This window comes from Miniopterus schreibersii, assembly GCF_964146895.1.
Source record: "Miniopterus schreibersii genome assembly, chromosome: 7".
Taxonomy (NCBI): Eukaryota; Metazoa; Chordata; class Mammalia; order Chiroptera; family Miniopteridae; genus Miniopterus; species Miniopterus schreibersii.
The window spans coordinates 28,503,875-28,526,270 of NC_138108.1; the positions used below are offsets into that span (position 1 = coordinate 28,503,875).

The 22,396-nt window shown below is 35.6% G+C and overlaps 1 protein-coding gene across 1 annotated transcript in view; it reads left to right on the top strand.

Annotated features, from left to right (window-relative positions):
• TMEFF2 (transmembrane protein with EGF like and two follistatin like domains 2) overlaps nucleotides 1-22,396 on the top strand; it is a 217,300-nt gene that overhangs the window by 11,122 nt on the left and 183,782 nt on the right. The window contains exons 3-4 of the mRNA XM_081141829.1: nucleotides 2,906-3,035; nucleotides 6,724-6,750. Coding sequence (XP_080997955.1) covers nucleotides 2,906-3,035; nucleotides 6,724-6,750 — 157 coding nt within the window. The remainder of the gene's footprint in view (nucleotides 1-2,905; nucleotides 3,036-6,723; nucleotides 6,751-22,396) is intronic.

Genomic DNA, 22,396 nt, shown 5'->3' on the forward strand with positions numbered 1-22,396 from the left:
AAGGCAGTGAGAGAAATGGGAGAACCTAGGACCAGATCGATGTTTCTTTCTCATTGATGTTTCTCTCTTTCTTCCTCTCCCTTCCTCTCTTTCTAAAATCAATAAAAACATATTTTTAAAAAAGTAATACAACTATTTCTTAAGTGATGATATGAGTTCTAGAAATGGGGTCCAACCTCATGTATCCTACATTTCTATCTGTATATCAAATGGTGTACTGGCCAATCTGAGACTTAATGATTTAGAGTGTGCTTTCTCCTTGTGTCATTCATATTAATGAATGTAAGGCATGGTACTAAAGGGCCAAAAACATCTTGCTGATAATCTACAGCTAAGCTCTTTTCAGCTCCATACGAATCTCCCTCTTGGCTTGTGTATGGAACTTGGTAGCTCTGTTTTTAACAGTGTTCACATTTGGCTTACTGCATCCCTCAGAAATGGCATATGAACACTTTATCAGTTTATTCGATATTTCAGGATTGTGTGCTAGCACTTGACAGAGATTATAAATACCTCCCACAACTCACTCCCAGTCCATTCACTACATCTAAATAATCTGCAGAAGTAGATGAGAAGGATAAATAGGGAAATTCAAGGGATCAGAGAGAAGAAACTGTGGACCTAAATAATCAACACGCAAAGCGTTGTAACCAGGGTTGGAGATAGAGATTAAAAGGTAACCAGTGACAAGAATGCTAGGACCTAAGAAGCTAACTAGTCCAGTCATCCTCACTGATTATGACTCTCTTCTGTCTACTGAAAGGGTCAGCAAGTCTACTGACTATAATATGTTCCCAGCTGTTTACTTCTTCATGGTCTCCCCTCCAAGTGCTTACATACCATTGTAGTGTTAGTGAGTCCTCATAAATCCTTCCTATATTCTCCTGCCCCTGGTCCTGAACACACCACATTTGTCAAGCACCTATCCATCCACCTGGCCATGGTTCTGCCATGAACACCATCCCTGTTTATTTGGTGTTTCCTCAGCACTGATCATTGGAAAATTCAACTCTTCACTGACGTTTTGCTATTGCCTTTTTTCTTAAGTAATGATGATGTTCAGTACTATGGTTGGCCAATTTTCAGATATATATTTGGAAAGGATATGGAAGGCTGCCCTTACACATGTATCACCTGATCAGAAGTGAATTGGCTATTGAATTAAAGATTCTCATTAGCAAAAAGTTTCAATTAACACAGTTTTTAAAATATAATCATGTAGACAGACTGAGTCTGGGAGCCAATAGTATAACTGTGGAAAGGAATTATTGTTGAGAGGGCTTCCAGAATGTCTAGATTAGGAATTGTTGAACTAAAGAAGATTTCTAAAATATACTATGTTTTAAATATTTAAATCATTTTTAATGATATTTAATTTACAAATAGATATGATTTAATATCTAAATCACCATTGTTAGCAATTATGGTGATCATAATATTAGTGTCATAGAATTTGGATTTACTATTGGAAGAAAAGTTTATCACTGTTAGTAAAAAATTATATTTAAGTTTTTCATTAACTGATATAAAGTAAGGCTCATAAAATGCCTTTCATTTCCAAGAACATTGGTTTATACCATTTTAAATTGTTAGGATGATTAACCCAATATCACATAAATGCAAAGAGCAAGAGTTTGATGATTGATTGGGAAGGAGAAAGTACAAATATTATAAGGAAATAGAGCAAAAGACAAATCTCAGGTTTTTATCATCAGATTGTAACCTTACTGAGAATTTCCTCTTTTGTTGCATAAATCCTTGAGTTGAATTTAACTAATGATAGAATTTTAGATTTATTATTATATATATTAAAACTCTCCTAGCCATCTCACTAGATTATTGGTTTATTGCAAAGTATTATGCATTATGACACATTAAAAAATCCAAATATTTTAACAAGAAGTAGAAGACAGCAAAGTGTTTTCATATACATGTGTATGTATGATTTACTTTACTCAGTTTTTGGCATATGTGAGGTATTTATAAATAATCATCTTCATCATTATATCTGTTATAATTGAACAATGAAGCACATCTGTAGTAGTAATCACAAGATAATCACATCTTTGGCATAATTAGCAGGTACAGGACAGAGCCAAGTATCTCTAATGCCTTAGACTGTGATTATATTGTGATGAGTATACCCTGTAGATTGCCTAATTTCCATTATAAAATGTGTACTTTTTAATAATAAGACTTTTTAAACTGAAATTTTCTCTTTATGAAATATATATTAATAGTCATATTGTTGAATAGTCAATAAATTTACATATAGTTCAGTAGTTGCTGAATTTTTTCCTGTATTTCATTTCTCCACTGTATCTACATCAATATCTCATATGTAATGATATAAGAAAAATTAAGTGGTAATCCAAATGCCTTATCCAATTATTTAGAAATTTATAAAGATTAAAATTCAACAGAGAAAAAAACATGCTAAAGAGTAATTGAATTTCCTGGCATTTCAGCTATATACTTTTGCTCTCCAAATATAGATAGACATTACCTATTTTTTAATAGCTTTTAATATTGTAGCATGGTTTATTTTTCCCATCAGGCCAAATGAACCATATATCATAAAAACAGTATTAAACAATATTGATATACTTGCTGCTATCTTTTTTTAGTATTGCTTGTTTGATCACTTTGTTGGAATTGCCTGATCAATTTAGAAGGTGGTTTTTTTTTTCTCCAATCTGAATCAAATGACTGGCTGGCTGACTTGACATTGCTTTTGTATGTTTTTGAATGATTCCCTTGCAAGGTCAAAGACTTACTGGATACAATGAGGATCACTGAAAAGGAAGACAAGTGCTTTCTACTATAAATGATTATTTCTGTTCAAAAAGTCAGAGGCATGCAGACCCCAGTACTAACCATAGGCTTACATCTGTGTGTTCCCCAGTGCAACAATGACTACGTGCCTGTGTGTGGCTCCAATGGGGAGAGCTACCAGAATGAGTGCTACCTGCGGCAGGCTGCCTGCAAACAGCAAAGCGAGATACTTGTGGTGTCTGAAGGATCATGTGCCACAGGTATGTGTGAAGACTCCCTGAAGCCTTCTGAATGCATTCTGAATCCCAAACCCATGTTTTTCTTTTATTCTTACCTTTAGATAATAATTCAGACTATATATTGGCCAGGCAAGCCTCTTATTCCTTTGTACAAAACATGCATTATTCTTACTCTATGCCTTTTTTTTCATTTCAAATCACTTCTGGAAGAGAAAATCTACCATAAGGGTGCTGGTAGATTTTAATACATATGTTATTTAATGAAGTGCAGACAGTTGACTAATATAATTAGAAATCTAGATTGAGCACCCGGGTGTCAAATATACAGAAACCTATCTATACATGAATACATTTGCTTGTTTGTTTTGAACAATAGCATCGTCTGCTGGAGGGTAGCTTTCAGATTTGGGTTTGGAAGTCAAGATGTGACTAACCTTAGCAACTCTACAAAATGCTCTTCTTACCATTTAGTAGATTATTTTGAAGACTGTATTGGTGGTAGACATTACTTCTGATGACACCTATCCTTTCTGACACATCATCTTGGGATTTCACAAAGCTTTTTAGTTATAGTGTGCAAAAAATTCTATACAGAAAGTGAGGAGGAAGAGAAACTTTATATGCTCTTTAGCATTGCAGGTTTTCCTTTGTGTACAGTGGTTTTAAGAGCTGAACAGCATTACAGGCAGGAGGAAAAAAAGAACAGAACCTAACTTGACAAAGCAATGCTTTAAAATGAAGCTGAGTTTTCAAGTTAGCCTTGAGACATTGAAATCACATATATTAAAGAAACTTTTCTGTCCCATTGTAGTTGTCTTTAATGATAAATATGCATCTTTTTGGAAAGTCATAATGTCTGAGGAATGGATGATATAAGCATGTTCAGGAAAAAAGTAATATTGATATAAAATATAAACTTCCTTCAAAGATGCAATTATGGAATAGTGCCAGGAAAAAAGTATATTTTATTGAAAAGTACCTCTTAGATAATAGGTACTTCTATCCTAGGGAATTATGTTAAGAGTTATGTGTATGTTGGCTGGAGTAGGGTGGTAAATGAGCAAAGAGAAAGTCTCACATTGTTTAAAAGATTATCTTAAGCCTATCAATTATTAGTAGTTGATAATGTTCTACGTTGTACTGGTGACTCCCACAATTTCTAAGAATTAGCAGAAGAGAAAAGTACCACACCTCCTGGACAGTAATGCAGGCTTTCTGGGTTCTGTTTTAGTTCTTCAGTAGTTTTTTCTCCTACGGGATTCGTTGCCTCACAATGTGAACGTCCTTTCTGGAAGGGTGGCTGCGAGGCTAGCTGGACTGGTGCTCCGCTTACTTCTTATTTACCAGAGCAGGGATCCTTGTTGCTCCACTTGTGAGTGAAAGTGGCAGCAGCGAGAGAGAGGTGCTGGGCCACCTTCCCCAGGAGGCAAAGAGGAGGATCGGCATGCTGCTCGCAGTGAGGAGGGGGACTAAAACGAAAGGCAAGAAGCAAACAAATTATGAAAAATCAATCTGCCATGCCTAAGGAACAGAATGTGACAAATAAGACTTTAGGACAAATGGAAAGAAGAGGGGAGGGCAGGGGAGGGGCGGGGAGGGGAGGGGAGGGGAGGGGAAAGAAAAAAAAAGAGAAGAGGAGAGGAGAGGAGAGGAGAGGAGAGGAGAGGAGAGGAGAGGAGAGGAGGGGAGGGGAGGGGAGGGGAGGGGAGGGGAGGAGGAGAAGAGGAGAGGAGGAGAGGAGGAGAGGAGGAGAGAGAAGAAAAAAAGAGAAAAGAAACCTCTGACTCCAGAAACCAAGAATGATGGAGGCAAACACCAGAGAGCACTAAGGACAGGATCTGCTAATTCAGGATCACCTAGGGTGTCTGTCAGCTGTGGGGCAGAGGGCGAATAAGCTTAGGAAGGTTGAATAACATTCCTCATGTCCTCCAATGAGTAATGTGCTAATGTTTGGAGCTTGGAATCCTTAAGCTTTTATGCATTTCCTCTTATACACATGCAAGTATAGAAAGCTGAACAAGACATGGACCTTGATTTAAAGAAGTTTACGGTCTTGGTGGGAAAAGGGTAAGAAACTATACACATTCAACTAAAGCACAGGTAGAATGTCTTAGTGCTATAATAGTATAACCTGTTACTAGCTGCTGATTATTATGAATAATACTGAATTAAGCTTTCAAACTAATTAAAATAAAATCAGTTAAAATTTTAGTTGGGATGGTATATAAAAAGGAGACGATAAACATTGGCCATTCAAACACTATCTTGTCCAAAAGGGATGGCGCCGTGACTTGTGATTGTCAGTTAAGTTGACAGGACTGTTCTACTATGGAGATGAATGCATCAGCCTTTTTTGATCTGTTATCATTAAATAGATCACATGATTAAAATCCTTATTTTCTACATGTGCTAAGAAGGATTTTTATTGTAAATTGTTGTTACCAACTAGTGTCTCTAAAGAAAGGATATAATGGCCCAGAGACATAAGCCTTAGTCACATTAGCAGTTAAAGACTTGACATTCTGAATTTTATACAGTGTTAGACCCTGTGAATTTAGTTAATATGAGTTTCCGCCAAGGCTGGCAGTACAAACTATTGCTCCTTCATGGCTGACTAATGCCTAACATGACAAGGAAGGCTATTGAGGAGGCATCCAGTCTTCCATACTGTGGATTTTCATACTCTCCTACATAGTGCCTCTCAGTAAAGTGTCATAGTGGCAAACAAGTAGAAGTAATTTTATTTCAATTGGACTAAAACATCAAACAAATTCATAAAAGTGGCATTTGATATAGTTCTTAAACTCTGGTTGAGATTTTAATGTGAGATGCATGTACCTCAGACAGAGAATGCCAGAATTAGTCTTATATCCCAGTATTAATATAAAAAATGCATAACCAACTACATTTAGATTGGAAAGAAGTAGGGAGGCAAAAGGAAGATATTGTCTACACGTAACAGGTGGAAGCAGATGGCAACTCAGTGGTGTTGACTCCAACTAGAAAATTGGGTGTTTCTGGGAACTATAAGGAACAGACAACTCTGACCAGTTGTAATTATGTAGGAAGGAGGGGAGAGAAGGAATAGAGAAAGAAAAATGTAGAAGAGAGATTGTTTTTTATTGTGAGCATCACCTAGGGTGTATTCAATTTTAAGCACAAAGGCAAAGTTAATCTCACTCTTCTACTGATTTCAAAAACAAAGGATGCTCTTGGTGGCAGATAGACTCATTCACAATTGTGGTATTTGAAATACATAGTAACAATTATATAAAAATATATTTATTTTTCAACTATTTTTCTTTTTATGTACATGCAATTTGCAAGAATAGTTTATTTGCTATATGTCTTAGACTGTTTAATTTCTAAATTTCACTGATTGTTACAAGCATCTCATTTTTAATTTTTTGTTTTGGTTAATGGCACCAAATTTATCCTGATTAAAATAAAAGTATGAGAGATTTTACATAGTCAAGTTCAGGAATTATTTTAAAACCAGATAATCCTTTCATAAAGTTTAAGTATGAAAGTAATAGATAACTTTTAAATTAAAGTAAATTGATGTGAATATACATTTTCAGATTAATTAGTAATTTTCTTAATTATATTATTGTCTTAATGAAGAAAGTAAACATGAACTAAAAAAAAGTCATAAATATTTTTAAATATGTTTTTCAAGCAAAAACGAAATATTTCTTTTTTCCTCCAGATGCAGGATCCGGATCTGGAGATGGAGGTAGGAGTTGCCTTTTTATATATTTGAAGGCTTGCATGGGAATAATATTTGTAGATATTTACTTATATGTTTGCCATTTTAAATATTGAAGAGGAATTTACAAGTTGCATTTTAGGAAAGGAGAAAACAAGATATCATTCTCCTTATTAAGTGAATGTATATACTATGCAAATTATTTGATATAGTTATGAATTATACTTAAGAATTCTGTCTGCATCTTCTCTTCATTGTTTATTTATTTGTTTGTGTCTGAGTTACCTTTGAGATAGATATGCATGTCAAAATTTCCTAACAGAAGATTTCAAGCATATTTGGCAGGCTCGAAAAGAACTCATGAGAAAATCATTTAAATATTGTTTTTTAAAGAAATAATATTGCTATCAATTACTAGGTGTTAATATTGACACATACATAACTATCTTGTAAACGGGGTCTGAATTATCAAGTTAATAATTTGAAACTGAAGGAGATTGAGCTCATAAAAAGAAAGTAAAAAACAAAACTTAGAACAATGAAAATAGGATAGTATCTTCTTTGATTAATTTAATACATATGATTTTTACTAAAACAAGATACATATATGTTTTAATTATTTAATTGTGTGTTTAAGGAAGTATATAAGATAAGAGAGCCAGAAACTTTAAAAATTTGATCCGATGTACTTAACTCACAAGATTTTATTTATAGATTGAAACTTCATTGTAAATTTCCCAAAATGCTTTCTCAAATGAAATCAAACAAAATTCCACCTTTATGTCCAAGAAGAAAATTAAGTAGATATAATTTCAACAGGAACAATAAGAAGAGAATGATTAAAAACATAAATATCCTCATGGCTTTGTTTAAGGAGTATAAAATGATTAAATGTATGTTTCCAATTAAATTTTAGTTTTTAACTGCAGAGTTTGATAACATAAAGAAAAGAAGGCCTTGGGTTCAGGAAAGTCAGCTCTCTACTGCATACCTTATCTAGTTCAGGCAACACATTAAAATTATCAAGTAGCCTTATGTAACGAAAGGCTTAAGTAGTTCAAATAAGCAATACCCAGAGAACACGATTAGAGCAGCATATTGAAGGACTTTTTTTTTTTTTTCTTTTTTTTCCCCATGAAGACTAAAACTAAACAAGAGTCAAGATTTGGTAACAGGCGAGCAAAAAATGTATTTAATATTACATGACATTGGACAATCATTTGATGTAAGGGTAGTCTTTCACTACTTCTAAGAAATTGAGTTTTGAATTTTTTTCTCTCCCTTGATTAATATAGTATTTCTAAGAAAGTTTCTCTGACAGTTTGAAAAGAAGAACTTAGAAGAGCAAATTAAATCTTAAAGAAATAAAAAAAGAAAGAAGATAGTTCTTTGACTAGGTGTTTCACTGTTAGAATGTTAAGAAATTAATCAATTTTTAAAGTATTGCTTTTATAAGGAAATAATTTCCATGAAAAATTCTATTTCCCAGCTATTTAGTTTTATGTGTAGACTACCTAATTTTGCAGATATTGTGTTGAGCTTCAGCTCTTCCACTTTTCATGAAACAAATCTTGTTAATTTTTTTAAGTCCTGTTAATTTTTTAGAGTCTTTGTAAGCAAAACAAAACAGATTACAGGACACAGAATGTCTTCATTGCTCTTTCTGTTAAAACATCATATTGTACTTTTTTCTGTTTGAGTCTCCTATCATATCATCCATCATTTTAAAAATTTTATTTACTTTTTAACAATAAGACATTGTTTATGTTTAGTTTCCAGCTTTCATTCATTGTAATTAGCACATACAAGTGAAAGTAAAGTCAACCTCACTCTTTGTTGTTGCATTTTATATTGAAATATTTCACTCATTATGCTATCCTGTCACCCAAATAAGGTAATTTGTTTAGAAAATAATTTAAATCTCATGAATATGATGTTTATAACTTAAACTTTATGCATTAGTTGGAAACACTCTTTTCCTTATGTTCCTCTCCTTTTGTTCTTTTTACTCTTCCTTTCAATTACAGGTGCTTTATAGTAATTTGGGGGGGAAAAGCAACTTCTTAAGAGATAATTGCTTTAGAAAAAAAGCATATAGCCCATTTACTTCTGAATTATGTGCTTTTAAAATAGTTGCTGTTCTGAAAATTGTGGTAATGAATATTTACTTCTAGTGGCATGAACTGTTTTTTAAATAAGAGACTGAACAGTTTTAACTGAATTACTTTTTTTTTATTCTTTCTGTTACTTTGCTCTGAAATACTAATGCATTTAATTTTCTTTAATTTTTTACTACATTACAAGATGCAAAAAAGCTTAATAACTTGAACCTGAAAACCTAGGTTAGAATGACCTGCTCAATTCCAATTCACATGTACATTGTATTGTACATGAAATATATTTGACTCACTACCTCTGCTGTACAGAGGATGGACTTGCCTTTGTATTCTGACAGAGGCCCTATCTCCAAGGTATCAGAGGAGCTAGAATGTTTCCTTTGAATTAACCAGAAGTTATTGAATTGGTTAATTTAATCACTGGGATTGGTTAACTAGTAATTGTTCTAACTAGTGATTGTTCTAACTGATCTCTATAGGATGTATTCTCAATAATGTGTACATAATTAATAATTAAGGCATCTTTGTAAGCACTTTTGATGCTTAGTGGTTATGCTTTTAATTTATTTTAGCAAAAGTTAATATAATTCCCAACTGGAGTGCATTGATCTGAATACTGAAGTAAACAAATTTATTTGCAAAACTCTTATATGTGTGACTATCATAAAGGATATCATTAAACCTCCAAATCCAAAATTGCTTTAAAATATATCAATTTTTACTTTTTTAGGTTGGTCTATATTTTTTAAATGAATGAATATTGCATTAGCAATGAAGATTAGATCTGATTATTTAAAAAATAATTTAAGTTGAACGTATTTGCTTAAGAGCATGCCTGTTATTTACTGCATTTGAGGGAACCTTTTTACTACAATACAAAAGGGTTATAAAGGTTTCATAAAATTTATATTAACTTGTTAGTATAGATTTTATAGGAAGCTTTAAAATATTTAACTGTCGATCTATTTATTCAAATGAAACAATTTGGAGGGCTAACTTTATTTAGGTAAACCATGTTCACAGTGTTCTACAAATGTGTATTCATGCATAAAGGTCATTTGTAGAGTAATAAGAAACAAATGCTGCATAAAAATCTTGACTTTTCCCATTTCAGTGATTACATTCTCTTTAAGTGCTTAAGAAAACCCATCAGTACAAAGAATAATACTAGATTATTCGCTTTGAACCTAAGATTTGCTGTTTATGGAGTTCTGTTTTCAAACAAAAATGTTTAGTTGGAAAGGCAGCAAATTTGCTATCTATAGCAAATAACCTTTTTGGATAGACTGAAAACTGAAAAAAAATCAGGATAAACTATAATTTACTACATATGTGTTCTATAAAATGATAATGTATGGTATTGTGTGGACCAAATGTCAAAAATTTCAGAAAGTTGAACGGAAGGGGCTGGAGCTTCTCGTACTTATATATATATGGAGATTTAATGTTGTAAATACGAAAAAGGGTGTGTGTAGGAGGGATAATAACATCTTATCCACCTACAGACTTCCTTAAGTAACAAATACTGCAGTAAGAAAAAAGTATTAAAAGAGCCTCCTCTCAAAATCTATGGGTTTGTGGGTGGTAAAAGGATAATTTTTAACCCCTGCTTTTCTCTCGAAGTCTTTCAGTCATAAAGACAAATCTATGAGTATTTTTCATTCCTCTTCTTTTAAAACTATTTCTGGATTGATTAGACTTTTGATAGATTGGATTCCTAAAAACAAAGTATATGTCCAGTAAAATAAAACTACATTTTAACTATTAGAAATGTATTATCCTGCTATAGGTCTGGAGGAATCCACAATTAAATTTTAATAACATCATATGGGAAGTTCTATGATAATGTCTATAGAAATAAAATGTGTCCAAGATACATGGCATAGATAAATGGTTATATTTTATTTCATCAGGTAAAATGAAGCACTGGGCTCTATTATACAACTTACATAATTTTGTAATTTTATGACAATTCTTTAATAGAGAAATGTAAAATATATACGGCAGTAAATCAAATTAAATGTATGTCCATTATTTGTAAAAAGAAAGTCTGATTTTTATTTTTATTTTAATTATCCAGGTAATTGTTGTTATGATAACTTTGGTGTAGAAAAACAGTTATGATATGCTTTTATTTAATACAAAAGTGTCCTGTGTAATATTTCTTTGTATAGTAATACTCAGATGTCCATTACTAAGATGTTTACTTCACATGCATATTGAATAGAACAAGAAAGATTTACATTGTAATAAGTTGTAGACCTTAGGCTGCCATTGTTGATTATGTGGATTGCTAGGAACAGTATTTTATGAAGTTTGAGAACTTGAAAATTATTTTTAAAAAATCCTTACATTCCTAATGTGGATTCGATGATATTCAGGAACTCGGTCAAGTTTAACAAGCCTAATATAACCTGGGTCCTGTGGCAAGATTTCTGGAGATGTAGAGATGAATATGGCACACTCAAAGAGATCACATGGCAGTTCTCTTCTTAGCACACAATGGGAAAAATTATGATTCTAATTATCAAAAGAAAAGCAATTCCCTGCAGAACTCAAATGTTAAAGATACTGTAAATAACGAAGAACTATATATTCATTTTATAAAATATTCGTATATAAGGCTGGGTAACGTTTTTGTCCCACGCTGCCCTGTTCATCCCTTTCCTGACCTCACCTGGTGCCTTCTTCGCCTTCCTGTCGTGGCCAAGTTCTGGCGCACACACTGTGCCTCGCCAGGTATTTTCCCCACGGGGTTCACATGACAACCAAAGTCTGACAGACGTCGACGGTTAGCAGCTTCAGCTGAAAACCTGATTCAGTAAAGAAATCCCACCATGTATGCAAGGGCTGAGATTCTTCCAGGGTAGTCTGTAGGAGACATGCAGAAGCTATCCCTGCTTTTCTGCTCCACGCCTGGGGCCTGCGGTTCTGCCTGAAGATGGCCTTTAGCCATCTGAACCTCAAGTGAAATCTTTTCTCAGCCTTCCGGAGGTTGGAAGCCATTCTGCTTTCTCTTTACCTCAAAGAAAAACAATATTCCAACGGTAATGAAATAGAGGTAGGATGAATGGGAAATGTGTAATGAATAATGACACTGGAAAAATACAAAAAGAACACAGAAGTGAGAAGGATGGGAAATGAAAAGGAAGGAGAAAGGAACCTTTGTCACCCCCGTGGCTGTTCTTTGTTCTCACATACAGCTACCATCTTAAAAATAAAAATCACTTTCTATTTTATTTTATTCCAGTAGAAGAGTAGTAGTTTTCTGAATTTCCAGAGAAGATTGCTTGGGAATATGAAATGGATGCTACAAACTTTTGTCTGAATCATCCATATGGGTTTTAAAAACCATGTCTAGGAAAAGAGATGTAATTGTGTGCAGTGTGACAGAAATGGCTTTGGGTTTCCAATCAGGAGATTTATATTCTAGATTTTTAATTGGCTTGAAGGATGCCTGTTTGATTTTTACCCTCAGTCTCCTTGGAGATTCATTTATTTTATCAGTAAAAGAGAATGATAGCTACTTATAGGAAAGATGATTATAATAAACTAATGTAAAGAACTTTGAACTCCTAAAAATTAAAAATGAAATTAAAAGAATTTATATTACCTTTGCTCTTTATTCCCAGTTACTCTGAGAGTATCATTTCTCTGAAGAGTTTAATTAGAATTTTGAATCTTTTAATTAATGATTTTTACCATTTACGGTTTAAAGTATTGATGCTGAGATAATATTCAGAAATCTATGAATCCTATTACAGTTCTTAGTATCTCCGCACCTTGAAAAGAAGTGATATTACAGGGTTGATATTAGAGGAACCATGGTTACATAAGTGAGATAAGAAATAACAAATAATGTTAAAATTTTTCAAACAACAAGTAATTATTCTTAAAACTGCAATGGTAGACATATTGCCTCCATAGAAAACCAAAAAAGAAGAAATGGGAGTGATTCACAATATGAGGGATTTGGTAAACTTACAAGGAAGAATTTCCATTAGAGCTCTGAGCATTGCAAAGTTTTTCTAAGGGGATTTGAGCTTTTTAGAGAGAGATTCTTTTAAAATAGAGGGGAAGATTTTATTACATTTCTGCTTGATAGGAGAGCATGAATTAGATCTAAGTCTGAAAGCATGCCTACGCTCATGTACAATTATTTTTAAAACACTCCATGGTTTATAAAGAGCACTATTGTAACATTCACTTATTTAATCACAATAACAGCCTCTGGATGTGTGGATGATGATAAGAAAAGATGAACATCTTACCCACAGTCCCAACAACCGCCTATATGGTAACTTGGCCAGTGCTTGAGCTTCAAGAAGGAAGGAGACTGTAGTCTACCAGATCACCCTGCCTCTCATAGCAGCTTTCTGCAATAACTACACTAGACTCTATGGGGTTTATATAAATGATAAACCCTATCAACAATCATATGAGATTTTATTATCCCATCTCCTTCCTCCTTTCCCACTCTCGTTTTCATTTCTAAGATCATCTGTTCTGTTCAACGTAGAAGTCAAACCCCTGTGGGTTTTTGCTGTCATCTGAGTTAACCATACTCTTCAGTCCGTAGCACATGATTGCCATCTATTCTTTTCTGTTAATTTCCCTCTTCATCTCCATCCCTAACCTCATTCCTTTTCTTTTATACATACTTGATCTAAGGTATTTAATATACTTGAAATTCTTAGGGGGGGAGGAATTATGGTTATGTGTTTAGCAGCAAGAAGCAGTGGTTAAAAAACAGGTCCTAGAGCTAAATCTGTGGGTTTGATCCTGGCTCCACCACTTACTAGCGGGGTGACCACGGACAAGTTTTCAGTTTCTTCATCTATGACCCTGGCAGGGTTTCCCAGGGTACAGTCTCTGAGGTTAAGATTTGTGCATTCAAAGTTTATTGAGTAGTTCTCTCAGAATCAGCACCTGTGGAAGGACAGAAAGTGGGATTGGGCAGAGGGAACGTTGGGCTGGTGTAGTTAAAAAGAGTCGCAGCAAGCCTGCCTGGAGCTCTCAAGGTGGGATGGTCCCTATGAGTTATGCTAAGTTGTGATTATGAGGCTGGGCCTTTACATCCCCACCACTGATGTTGGCAATCACAAAAAGGTAGTGTTACCTTGGCCAGGTGGCTGTCTTCAGCTGCAAACTTGACCTGGAGAGGACTCAGCTGTGGGGTATCTGTGTGCAACACTCCCAGCAGCTGACAAGGGGAAAATGTGGATATTGCATCATGGCATCCTCTACAGTCTATAAAATTTAAAAGAAGGAACAAAACAAACAAAATCCTTGCCCTGGTAGGGCTTATTTCTTGTGAAGTGACCCAAACAGTAAACAAATAAACAAGGAAAAATATATAGACTATTAGATGATAATAAGTGATATGTAGGAGGGGAAAAGTATGATAAGGGAAGGTGAGGGGTGGGGTTCCTAATTTATTTGGGGTGCTCGGGAAGGCCTGGACAAATATAAGGAAGAAATTAAGGAGTGAGCCTTGCAGATAAGCCAGGAAAGGACATTCCAGGACTGTAAAACCTCTGAAGCGGGTGCATAACGGGTGTTCCAAGAAGACCAGGGACGTTCATTGGATTAATGTGAGTGAGGGTGCTCAGAGATGAGGAAGGGAGGTGGGGATGAACCTTTAGTCCCTCCAACAGGGGTTTGGCTCTTCTGTGAGTGAGCTGGGAGCGGTCCAGGGCCTGGAGCATAGATGCATGCTGTGATCTGACTGATGACAATGCAAGACCACTCTGGCTGCTGTGTTGAGAACACACTGTGTTAGAGTAACTGAGAAAGTGGGGAAGACTTCTGCAATTAAAAGACGAAGTTTCTTTTGTCTGATTGTCGATGATGCTCAGGAGTTTGTGGTATATTCTCTAGAGTATTCCTTGTCATCTTACATACACCAGTCTGCTGCCCATCTGAGGGGCATTGTCTATGGCTCTTTATTGAATAAATACCCTAGAATTCACTATAGTCAAATCCAAGTTTTGTTTTTAAGGTATTTTTTCATATTTGGGGTTTTATTTAAGATGTCCTCCTGTTTTGATATTTTTAAGTAAGAAAATTTCACTTGTTTCCAGACAGTATTGAATACATAGGAATCTCTCTGTATGCTGCAATGCATGCCAAATTGTATTTAATTTGATTCAAATTTGGATTTAAAATATAGCTTTTTTACTGTACTAAATGTACAATCCATATTGCAGCATATGATTTTCAATGTGTACTTAACAAAGAGCAATTTAATTTTCTCTGGTAAATTACACACTTGTTATAGCTCTGGGATTAAAAAAATCCAGGAATAAATAGAAAACAATATGTTTAAATAATGTTAGCATCCTGGCTCAATGAGTCAAACCAAAAGAATTATTCCAGTTACTGTCAGTGAGTAAACTTGTTCTGAAAAATCTTTTAGCTTTGTATTCTGTGCTGCTCTTCCTCTGAGAAGAGTAAAAGGGGAATGGACTGGATTTTAAATAAGGTTGGGCTGATGCTTCCAAGAACCTGTTCTACAGATGGATCATTTCAGCTGGACCCATTCCTAATTAAATAATCTTTCTTATATGCTTAATCTTTTCCCCAGTTTCTCTCATTTTCCAGCTGCTTTTCTCACTCCTTGGTCCAAAATTTTGGCTGACTGGGTAGCTGTTCTGACAGTACCTTCTTTTGGTGAAGGCCACAAACAGAATGATCACTATCAGTGGGACCAGTTACAGAGGGAGCCCATTTCTATGATGGCATCCACACAGTTGATGTACTAGACACATATCTGGTCCTAGCTAAATTAAGAAATCTTGCATGATCTTGTAAGCATTGAATTGGGGCGAGAGTCATTCCAGATACATGGACTGTCCTCTCCAGAGACCGTAGCACTGATAGAAAAACATGACCTTTGGCAAGCAGAATTTCTGACACATTGATTTAAGTGATAGTGGTGGAAACTTGGTGAAAAGACATGCTGAGCTGTATAGTGTCATCTTCCCTGAACCCACTGAGCTTTGAGATGCAGTTTGAGATCTAATTCTTCAGGGTTGGAGAGGTTACAATGTTGAGGATTTTATTCAGTTACTCAAAAGACAACTGTAACAGCAGCTTGAATGTGGTTATCTTTGAATTGAAAGTAGGTGTTATTTTTAAATATAATGAAAGAGAAACACAGCTGGCAGTTTAGAGCAAAGAGGAATTAATAGTAGAGCCATTATACTGCATTTTAAATAGTGGGAAGATATTGAATGGTTATATTCTGGAGCTCATGCTCTTACTGCTTTGAGGTCCATGCTCTCCAGCCATGTTCAGGCGTTGATTCAGGAATCTCCCTTTGCCTCTCCTGAAGAGAGAGCTCTCTTATGCCAACTTGGCTTTGAAATAGAATGTGGCAGAGTTATAAAGCCAGTCCAATCCTATAAATCAGCACACTCTGCAGATTTTCTATTGTGGAGAGTTCTCAGATTTCTATCTCCAGACCCTCTGCCAATCCCTGATATCAACTTTAGTCATCTCTTGTATAACATTGAAAAAGAGCCTCCTAACTGGTCTCTCTACTTCTTGTCTTGCCCTATTTTTTTTCTTACTTGCACAGTAAGGATGATTTATATAAAATACTTATCTGAGCATTTCATTTCCCTGCTTACAACCCAACAATGGCTGCCCATCATTTTAAAAATAAGAGACAGTATTTTTGAAGTGCATGACATCTGATACTAGTAAACCACATGTTCACTTGTGATTCACTTCATTCTACGAAGAGTGGTGTGCGGAGAGAAACAAAATTGAAGTTATTTTAGGATTCTGGTTAGTTAGTTTGTAGGTAATTGAGGTAATTTTACCCTATGTGACTCCTTTATTCCACATCCAAATTACTTATTAAAATACCAAATGACTTTGGCCAGAGAATAGAATCATTTGGAAATCCATTTGATGCCTTCATTTAATTTGATGCTGAACTAGTGAAAAAAGCCCGTCCTTTTTCAGTTTTCAAAGAATCACAGTGATTACCCCCACATAAAATGTACCTTATCCATAAAAGAATATTACTTGAAAAATAAAACACTGGATGTTAATTCCTTTCCTATAGAAAGTTTCTTAATTTAATGAAATAAGAGAATAGAACTCTGTGAGCTTCAGATTTTACCTTATGAACTATGCAATGGTATTTGGAGGAGGGAAATGGAGCCTCCATGTGAGGCCATGGAGGTTCTAGAGGAGATGATGTTTTAGAATAACTTACCTCACTGTCATCAGACTGAAAATAAAGATGCAACCAGTAGAATTTCATAGCCCTGTGCCTGGCATGTAGTAGGTGTTTGATAAGTATTTGTGACATTAATGGATGGATGGATGGATGGATGGATGGATGGATGGATGGATGAACTAGAAGGACACTGATGTCAACTCCTATCATGGCAATTAACTGATGCATGTGTGAGCATGAGGCCACTCATCTACTTCTCAATAACCTCTAACTGTGGCCCTCAACTGATGGCATCAGAAATGCCATAAGAGATGTCATTCCTCAAGAAATCTGAAGAGTGAGTCTATTTCTTCCACAAATGCTGAGTCACAGCTCTCCCATAGCACCATCATCGCCATGTTTCATTTATTCTGTTCTGTTTCATTTATTCTCCCCCATCCCTCAATGAGACTGGAGCAATGTGGGAATGCAGTGCTCAGATATAAAATAATATTTATGGGGAATAAAAAATTGAGTTTGGAGAAACAATATAGGAGAGCAGTCCAGTGAGACAGAACAGGACTTCTCAAGGCAAAATGGCAGAAGAAGAAACGAGAAAGCAGTGATGTTCAACATTTTGTAGAAAAAGAGCTTTAGGTCTAATCAAGGAACAAAGAAGGTGGAATTTAAAATAGGCTTGGATCGGCTGTATTGTTTTTTATATGTTCCACCTCTTAACATTTCTTTTTATATTAACACATACAACATTTACTCATTTAATGTATTTTTCCCCTCAGTCGTTTCTATATCCCCAACACAGATATGTGTTGAGAAGAAAATCCAGAGAAAAGTGTTCCAGATGTAGATTTCCTACCTAACTCTACCCCACATACATTTTCCTCACCCATCTAAAATAGCATTTAATGCTGCCAGAGGATATTTCATTAGGAAAAATAAGTTTCGTTCTTGCCAGACAAGATGAAGGTTGAAATTAATGTTTCATCGTGCTGAGTAGGAGATCTGACAACCTTCCTCTACCCCAGCACTTTTGAAACTGTCCTGTAGAACTTAAATGCCTCAAAATGCCATGAAACCAGAGGATAACCAGTTAAGTGAGATTGAGAAATGCGGCATATTTCCCCCCCTTCACCTTCTTTCATCCAGCCGCCCCCCACCAGCTGTTGGTCTGTTCCATGAATCCATGCCTCTGTTTCTATATTGATCATCAGTTTATTTTGTTAATTAGATTCCACATGTGAGTGAGATCATATGGTATTTCTCTGACTGACTTATTTCACTTAGCATAATAATTTCCAGGTTCATCCATGCTGTTGCAAAAGGTAAGATTTCCTTCTTTTTATGGCTGCATAGTATTCCATGGTGTAAATGTACCACTGCTGTTTCATCCACTCATCTACTGATGGGCACTTGGGCTGCTTCTAGATCGTGGCTATTGTAAATAATGCTGCAATGAACACAGGGTACATATTGTCTTTCTGATTGGTGTTTCAAGATTCTGAGGATATATTCCCAGAAGTGGGATCACTGGGTCAAAAGGCAGCTCCATTTTTAATTTTTTGAGGAACCACCATACTGTTTTCCACAGTCTGCATTCCCATCATCAGTGCACCAGGGTTCCCCTTTTTCCACATCCTAGCCAGCACTTGTTGTTTGATGATTTATTGATTGTAGCCACTCTGGCAGGTGTGAGGTGACATCTCGCTGTGGAGTCACAGATAGGATTACAACTTGTTCCAGTCTGCCCAAGCCACTTTCCCAGGGTTTAGCACTGAAAATCCCGCATCCCAGGAGGTTCCTCAATCCGGGATGATTGGTCATCTTAGTCACATCCTAAAGACAGAAATCATACAATAAAGAAGCATGCTGAATTTTGTTTAAATGGTGTTTTAAAAGAACACCTGACCATGAAACATTTTATAAAAAAGATAGAAATTTTAAAAAATTATTAATCTATGCTGCACACTTTAGGAAACTTGTGCTCCAAACCTATCCACTTGTCTTTTTCTTTTAGTGGTCTTTTTTTTTCCTATTGCCTTTTGTTGCAGGACATATGGAGACCTGAGGCATGGTCTACCAATGGTAACTGCTGGCGTCTCCTCCTGAACCTTAGACTAAGAGTGCTTAAGCCTCAAGCTGGAGATGTAAAAGAATTTTCATATAGAAATAGATTTCATTACTTTGAAATCATTCTCCTTTCTCAGTCTCTTTCACAAATGTTTACCTGTCTTACAGCAAATCACTTGGGAATTTCTACAGGAAGGTAATACATTGTAAGGAAATCTTTGAAGATCTATATTCCAAGTTCTCTTGGTATTTGCTATTGTATAATTCTGGATAAGCCTTGAATACATGCTGGGCAGCATGTGTAAACTTAGCCAATACATTTAATTTATAAAAATATTAGTAAAGAGTTTTGTAAAGGCTATATTACTAAAATATTAGTAAAGGCTGTCATTATATAACATGGGCATTCATGGAGCTCTCCTCTGAGCAACAATCTCGGAGGGGAGAGGAGGGTCCTCGACAAGGAGATAAAGATAAATAGAATGGAATACCAGTCTTTTTGTTGCCTGCAAAGGGGAAAAGATTCAGTTCCAGAGCCTCTTACTTCCACTCAACCATTTTTTCAACCAGCAGTTAAAGGCTTGATGTGGTTGAGCACATCCTATAATTGCCACTGCATCACGAACTGGGACAGGTGCCTCTCCCTACACCTGCACATGGTCATAGAAGGCAAAGCTCATTTTAGCAAACGCCAAAGGATCAGCTGAATGAACTTATGAAAGAGATTCTGTTACACCGAATAACGCATTTGTTTCAACAAAGACTTAAATTTTTCTAAATCCGGAGATTTTTTTTTTTTAACTTTTTTAAAGCGATTTTTAGCTCCAAATATCTGAGAATTAAAAGTACTATTTCTGACATTTCTAGCACACAGTATTTACTGATAATGCTGAAGGAGCATTCCTTTTGACAAAGTTTCTAATTTTTGTACCTCTGGGACAAGGCCAAGCAAAAGAAAAATGCAGTAGTTGCATAATACTCCCTGAGGTTATTGGAAATGAAAAGGAATAGATGGGAAAGTGCTTCAAATAGTGTATTTCTTTTGAGTATACTTCTTTTAAATCGAGCAATTCTAGAAACACTGATAAAGACACAGCATTGCTCATTTACATATGTAGACTTTCATGAATCACTCGGTGTTCATGCAGCTTGTCTTCCCCAGTAATTGATAAGCCCAGGGTAACACTCTGAAGACTAATCTATACTGTTTCTAATTAAGACATTTATAAGGACTACCTGCTATATGTCAGGTATTTTCTAGCCATGTAGTAAAAACTTGCCATAACTCTTCAAGAAAGACATATCATGTCCATTTTCCAATAAAGAAAATAAAAGATACAAAAATTAAGTTACTTGCCCATGACCATGTTGTTTTAGTGCCATAGTCAGGATTTAAACTCAAGCCCTGGCACTCCAAAGTTCCCCTTTCCTCCCCTGTTTTATGTGCAGTGTGCCATGTATTTGAAAGCCAGGGATTTAAAATAACACTGTAATCTTTCATATTAAAATATATTAAGCATTTACTAATTTGATTAAAAGGGAAGTGTTGCTCTTAAGTAGGAATTTTGCACTTATCAGAGAAATATCTGTGCTGTGTGGTTTGTGTGATGGGGCTGGCTTATTAGTCCCCTGTGTGTGCACAGGCACTCACACACATGTATACAGATTTTATTTTTATTCAGAATGTTTATTCCTTTAGTATTTATAGATATTATAGTACTTATTCCTATCCTCTATTACCTCTCTCGGTATTGATAACATGGCACCATAATATTATGCTTTGTCCCGGCCATGTTTTAGATGCTTGAGACACACAAAAAAAATCCCTTTCCAAATGAAACTTAATCGTAAAGGGAAGAAACAGATATACAGAGAAAATAAGCAGGAACATTTCAGAGGGTGATCGTTTCTTTTATTAAAGTAGAACAGGATAACATAATACAAAGTGACTGGGTTTTGTGGGGAGGGTGAGATTTGCGTGGAACGCCTGAACTCTAAGAAAGAGGTGCGCCAAGATCGAGAGGCAGGGCATTCAGAGCTAAGGGAAGAGCAAGTGCCGATGGCCTAAGGGAGGTCATAGTGACACGCAGAAACGGAAGGAAGGTGAGTGTAGCCTGGCACAGTGATCCAGCGATCGAGCAGGAACGTGGCAGAAAAGTGGACAAGGGGAAAGGGACTTGGATTTTATTCGTTGTGTCATGGGAAGTCCTAGAAGGGGAGTAATATAATCTGGTTTATATTTTTAAAAGGCTGCTATGGCCACTTTGTGGAGAATGGATTATAGTTGAAACGAGAGGAAGCAAAGAAACCAGCTCAAAGGGTCACTGTAGTAGAACGCGCGAAGATGACCCTGAACCTGGCTGGGATGGTGGCAGCAGAGATGGTGAGAAGGCGACAGATGTCCTGGTGTCCATGTCTCCTCAGATTACTGTCCATTCGTTTCATGTTGACATTGGTGTGAACAAAAATGTTGCATGCCAGTGTAAATAAGGACCTGGAAAGGGAAAGGGGAAACGATGGCAATCTCGTTCACTTCGTGTTGCGCTGCTCAAATTCTCCATACGCATTCCACATGAATGAATATATAGGTTTACTTTTAAGACCTGAAAATGTTTCATAAAAAGCATCATTTTAAAAAAACCAAAGCCCATGCATGAGCCTGCTGTACTCATCTAAGGCAATTTTCTCAGGCTTCAAGAGGAAAGCAGATTGATGCACTTTTGGGATTTTCAACCAGTGACTTTTCAGTAATGCCTGCATATATTGATGTTTTTGTTTTTCATTTACCATTTTAAATTTTACCACTTAAGCATCACCACTGGGATGGCAGTAAAAGGTAAAATATGAAAAATAGACAGCTCTATAATTTGGCTTTTAAATGGCTTTATGTATTTATATTCTGTGTAGGATATGTAACAGATTGTGATAACAGAACCAGATATAATCAAATTGCAGCATTACTAATATAGCAAATATCATGAAACAGCTCTCTTCTGCTGACTCAAAGAGTGGGAGTTCCATGTCTTTCATTATATTTTTTCTGTAACAGCAACTCCTTTAGAGCAGTTCTCTTGCTTTGTCAGTGTGAATGTCCCTACAATTGCACTTTACCTATATTTGCCATTGATTCTCACATTGGATTTTCTTCTCTGGAGACAACTAGTTTGAGAGGCTTAAAATATAAAACTTATGGCTTCTACCTTTGGTTTCCCAGGTCCCGTAGCAATATGGAAGTCACTTCTAAATGCAGAAAAACCGAGGTCCTCAGTAGATTTTGTTCAACTTCCATGAACCTACT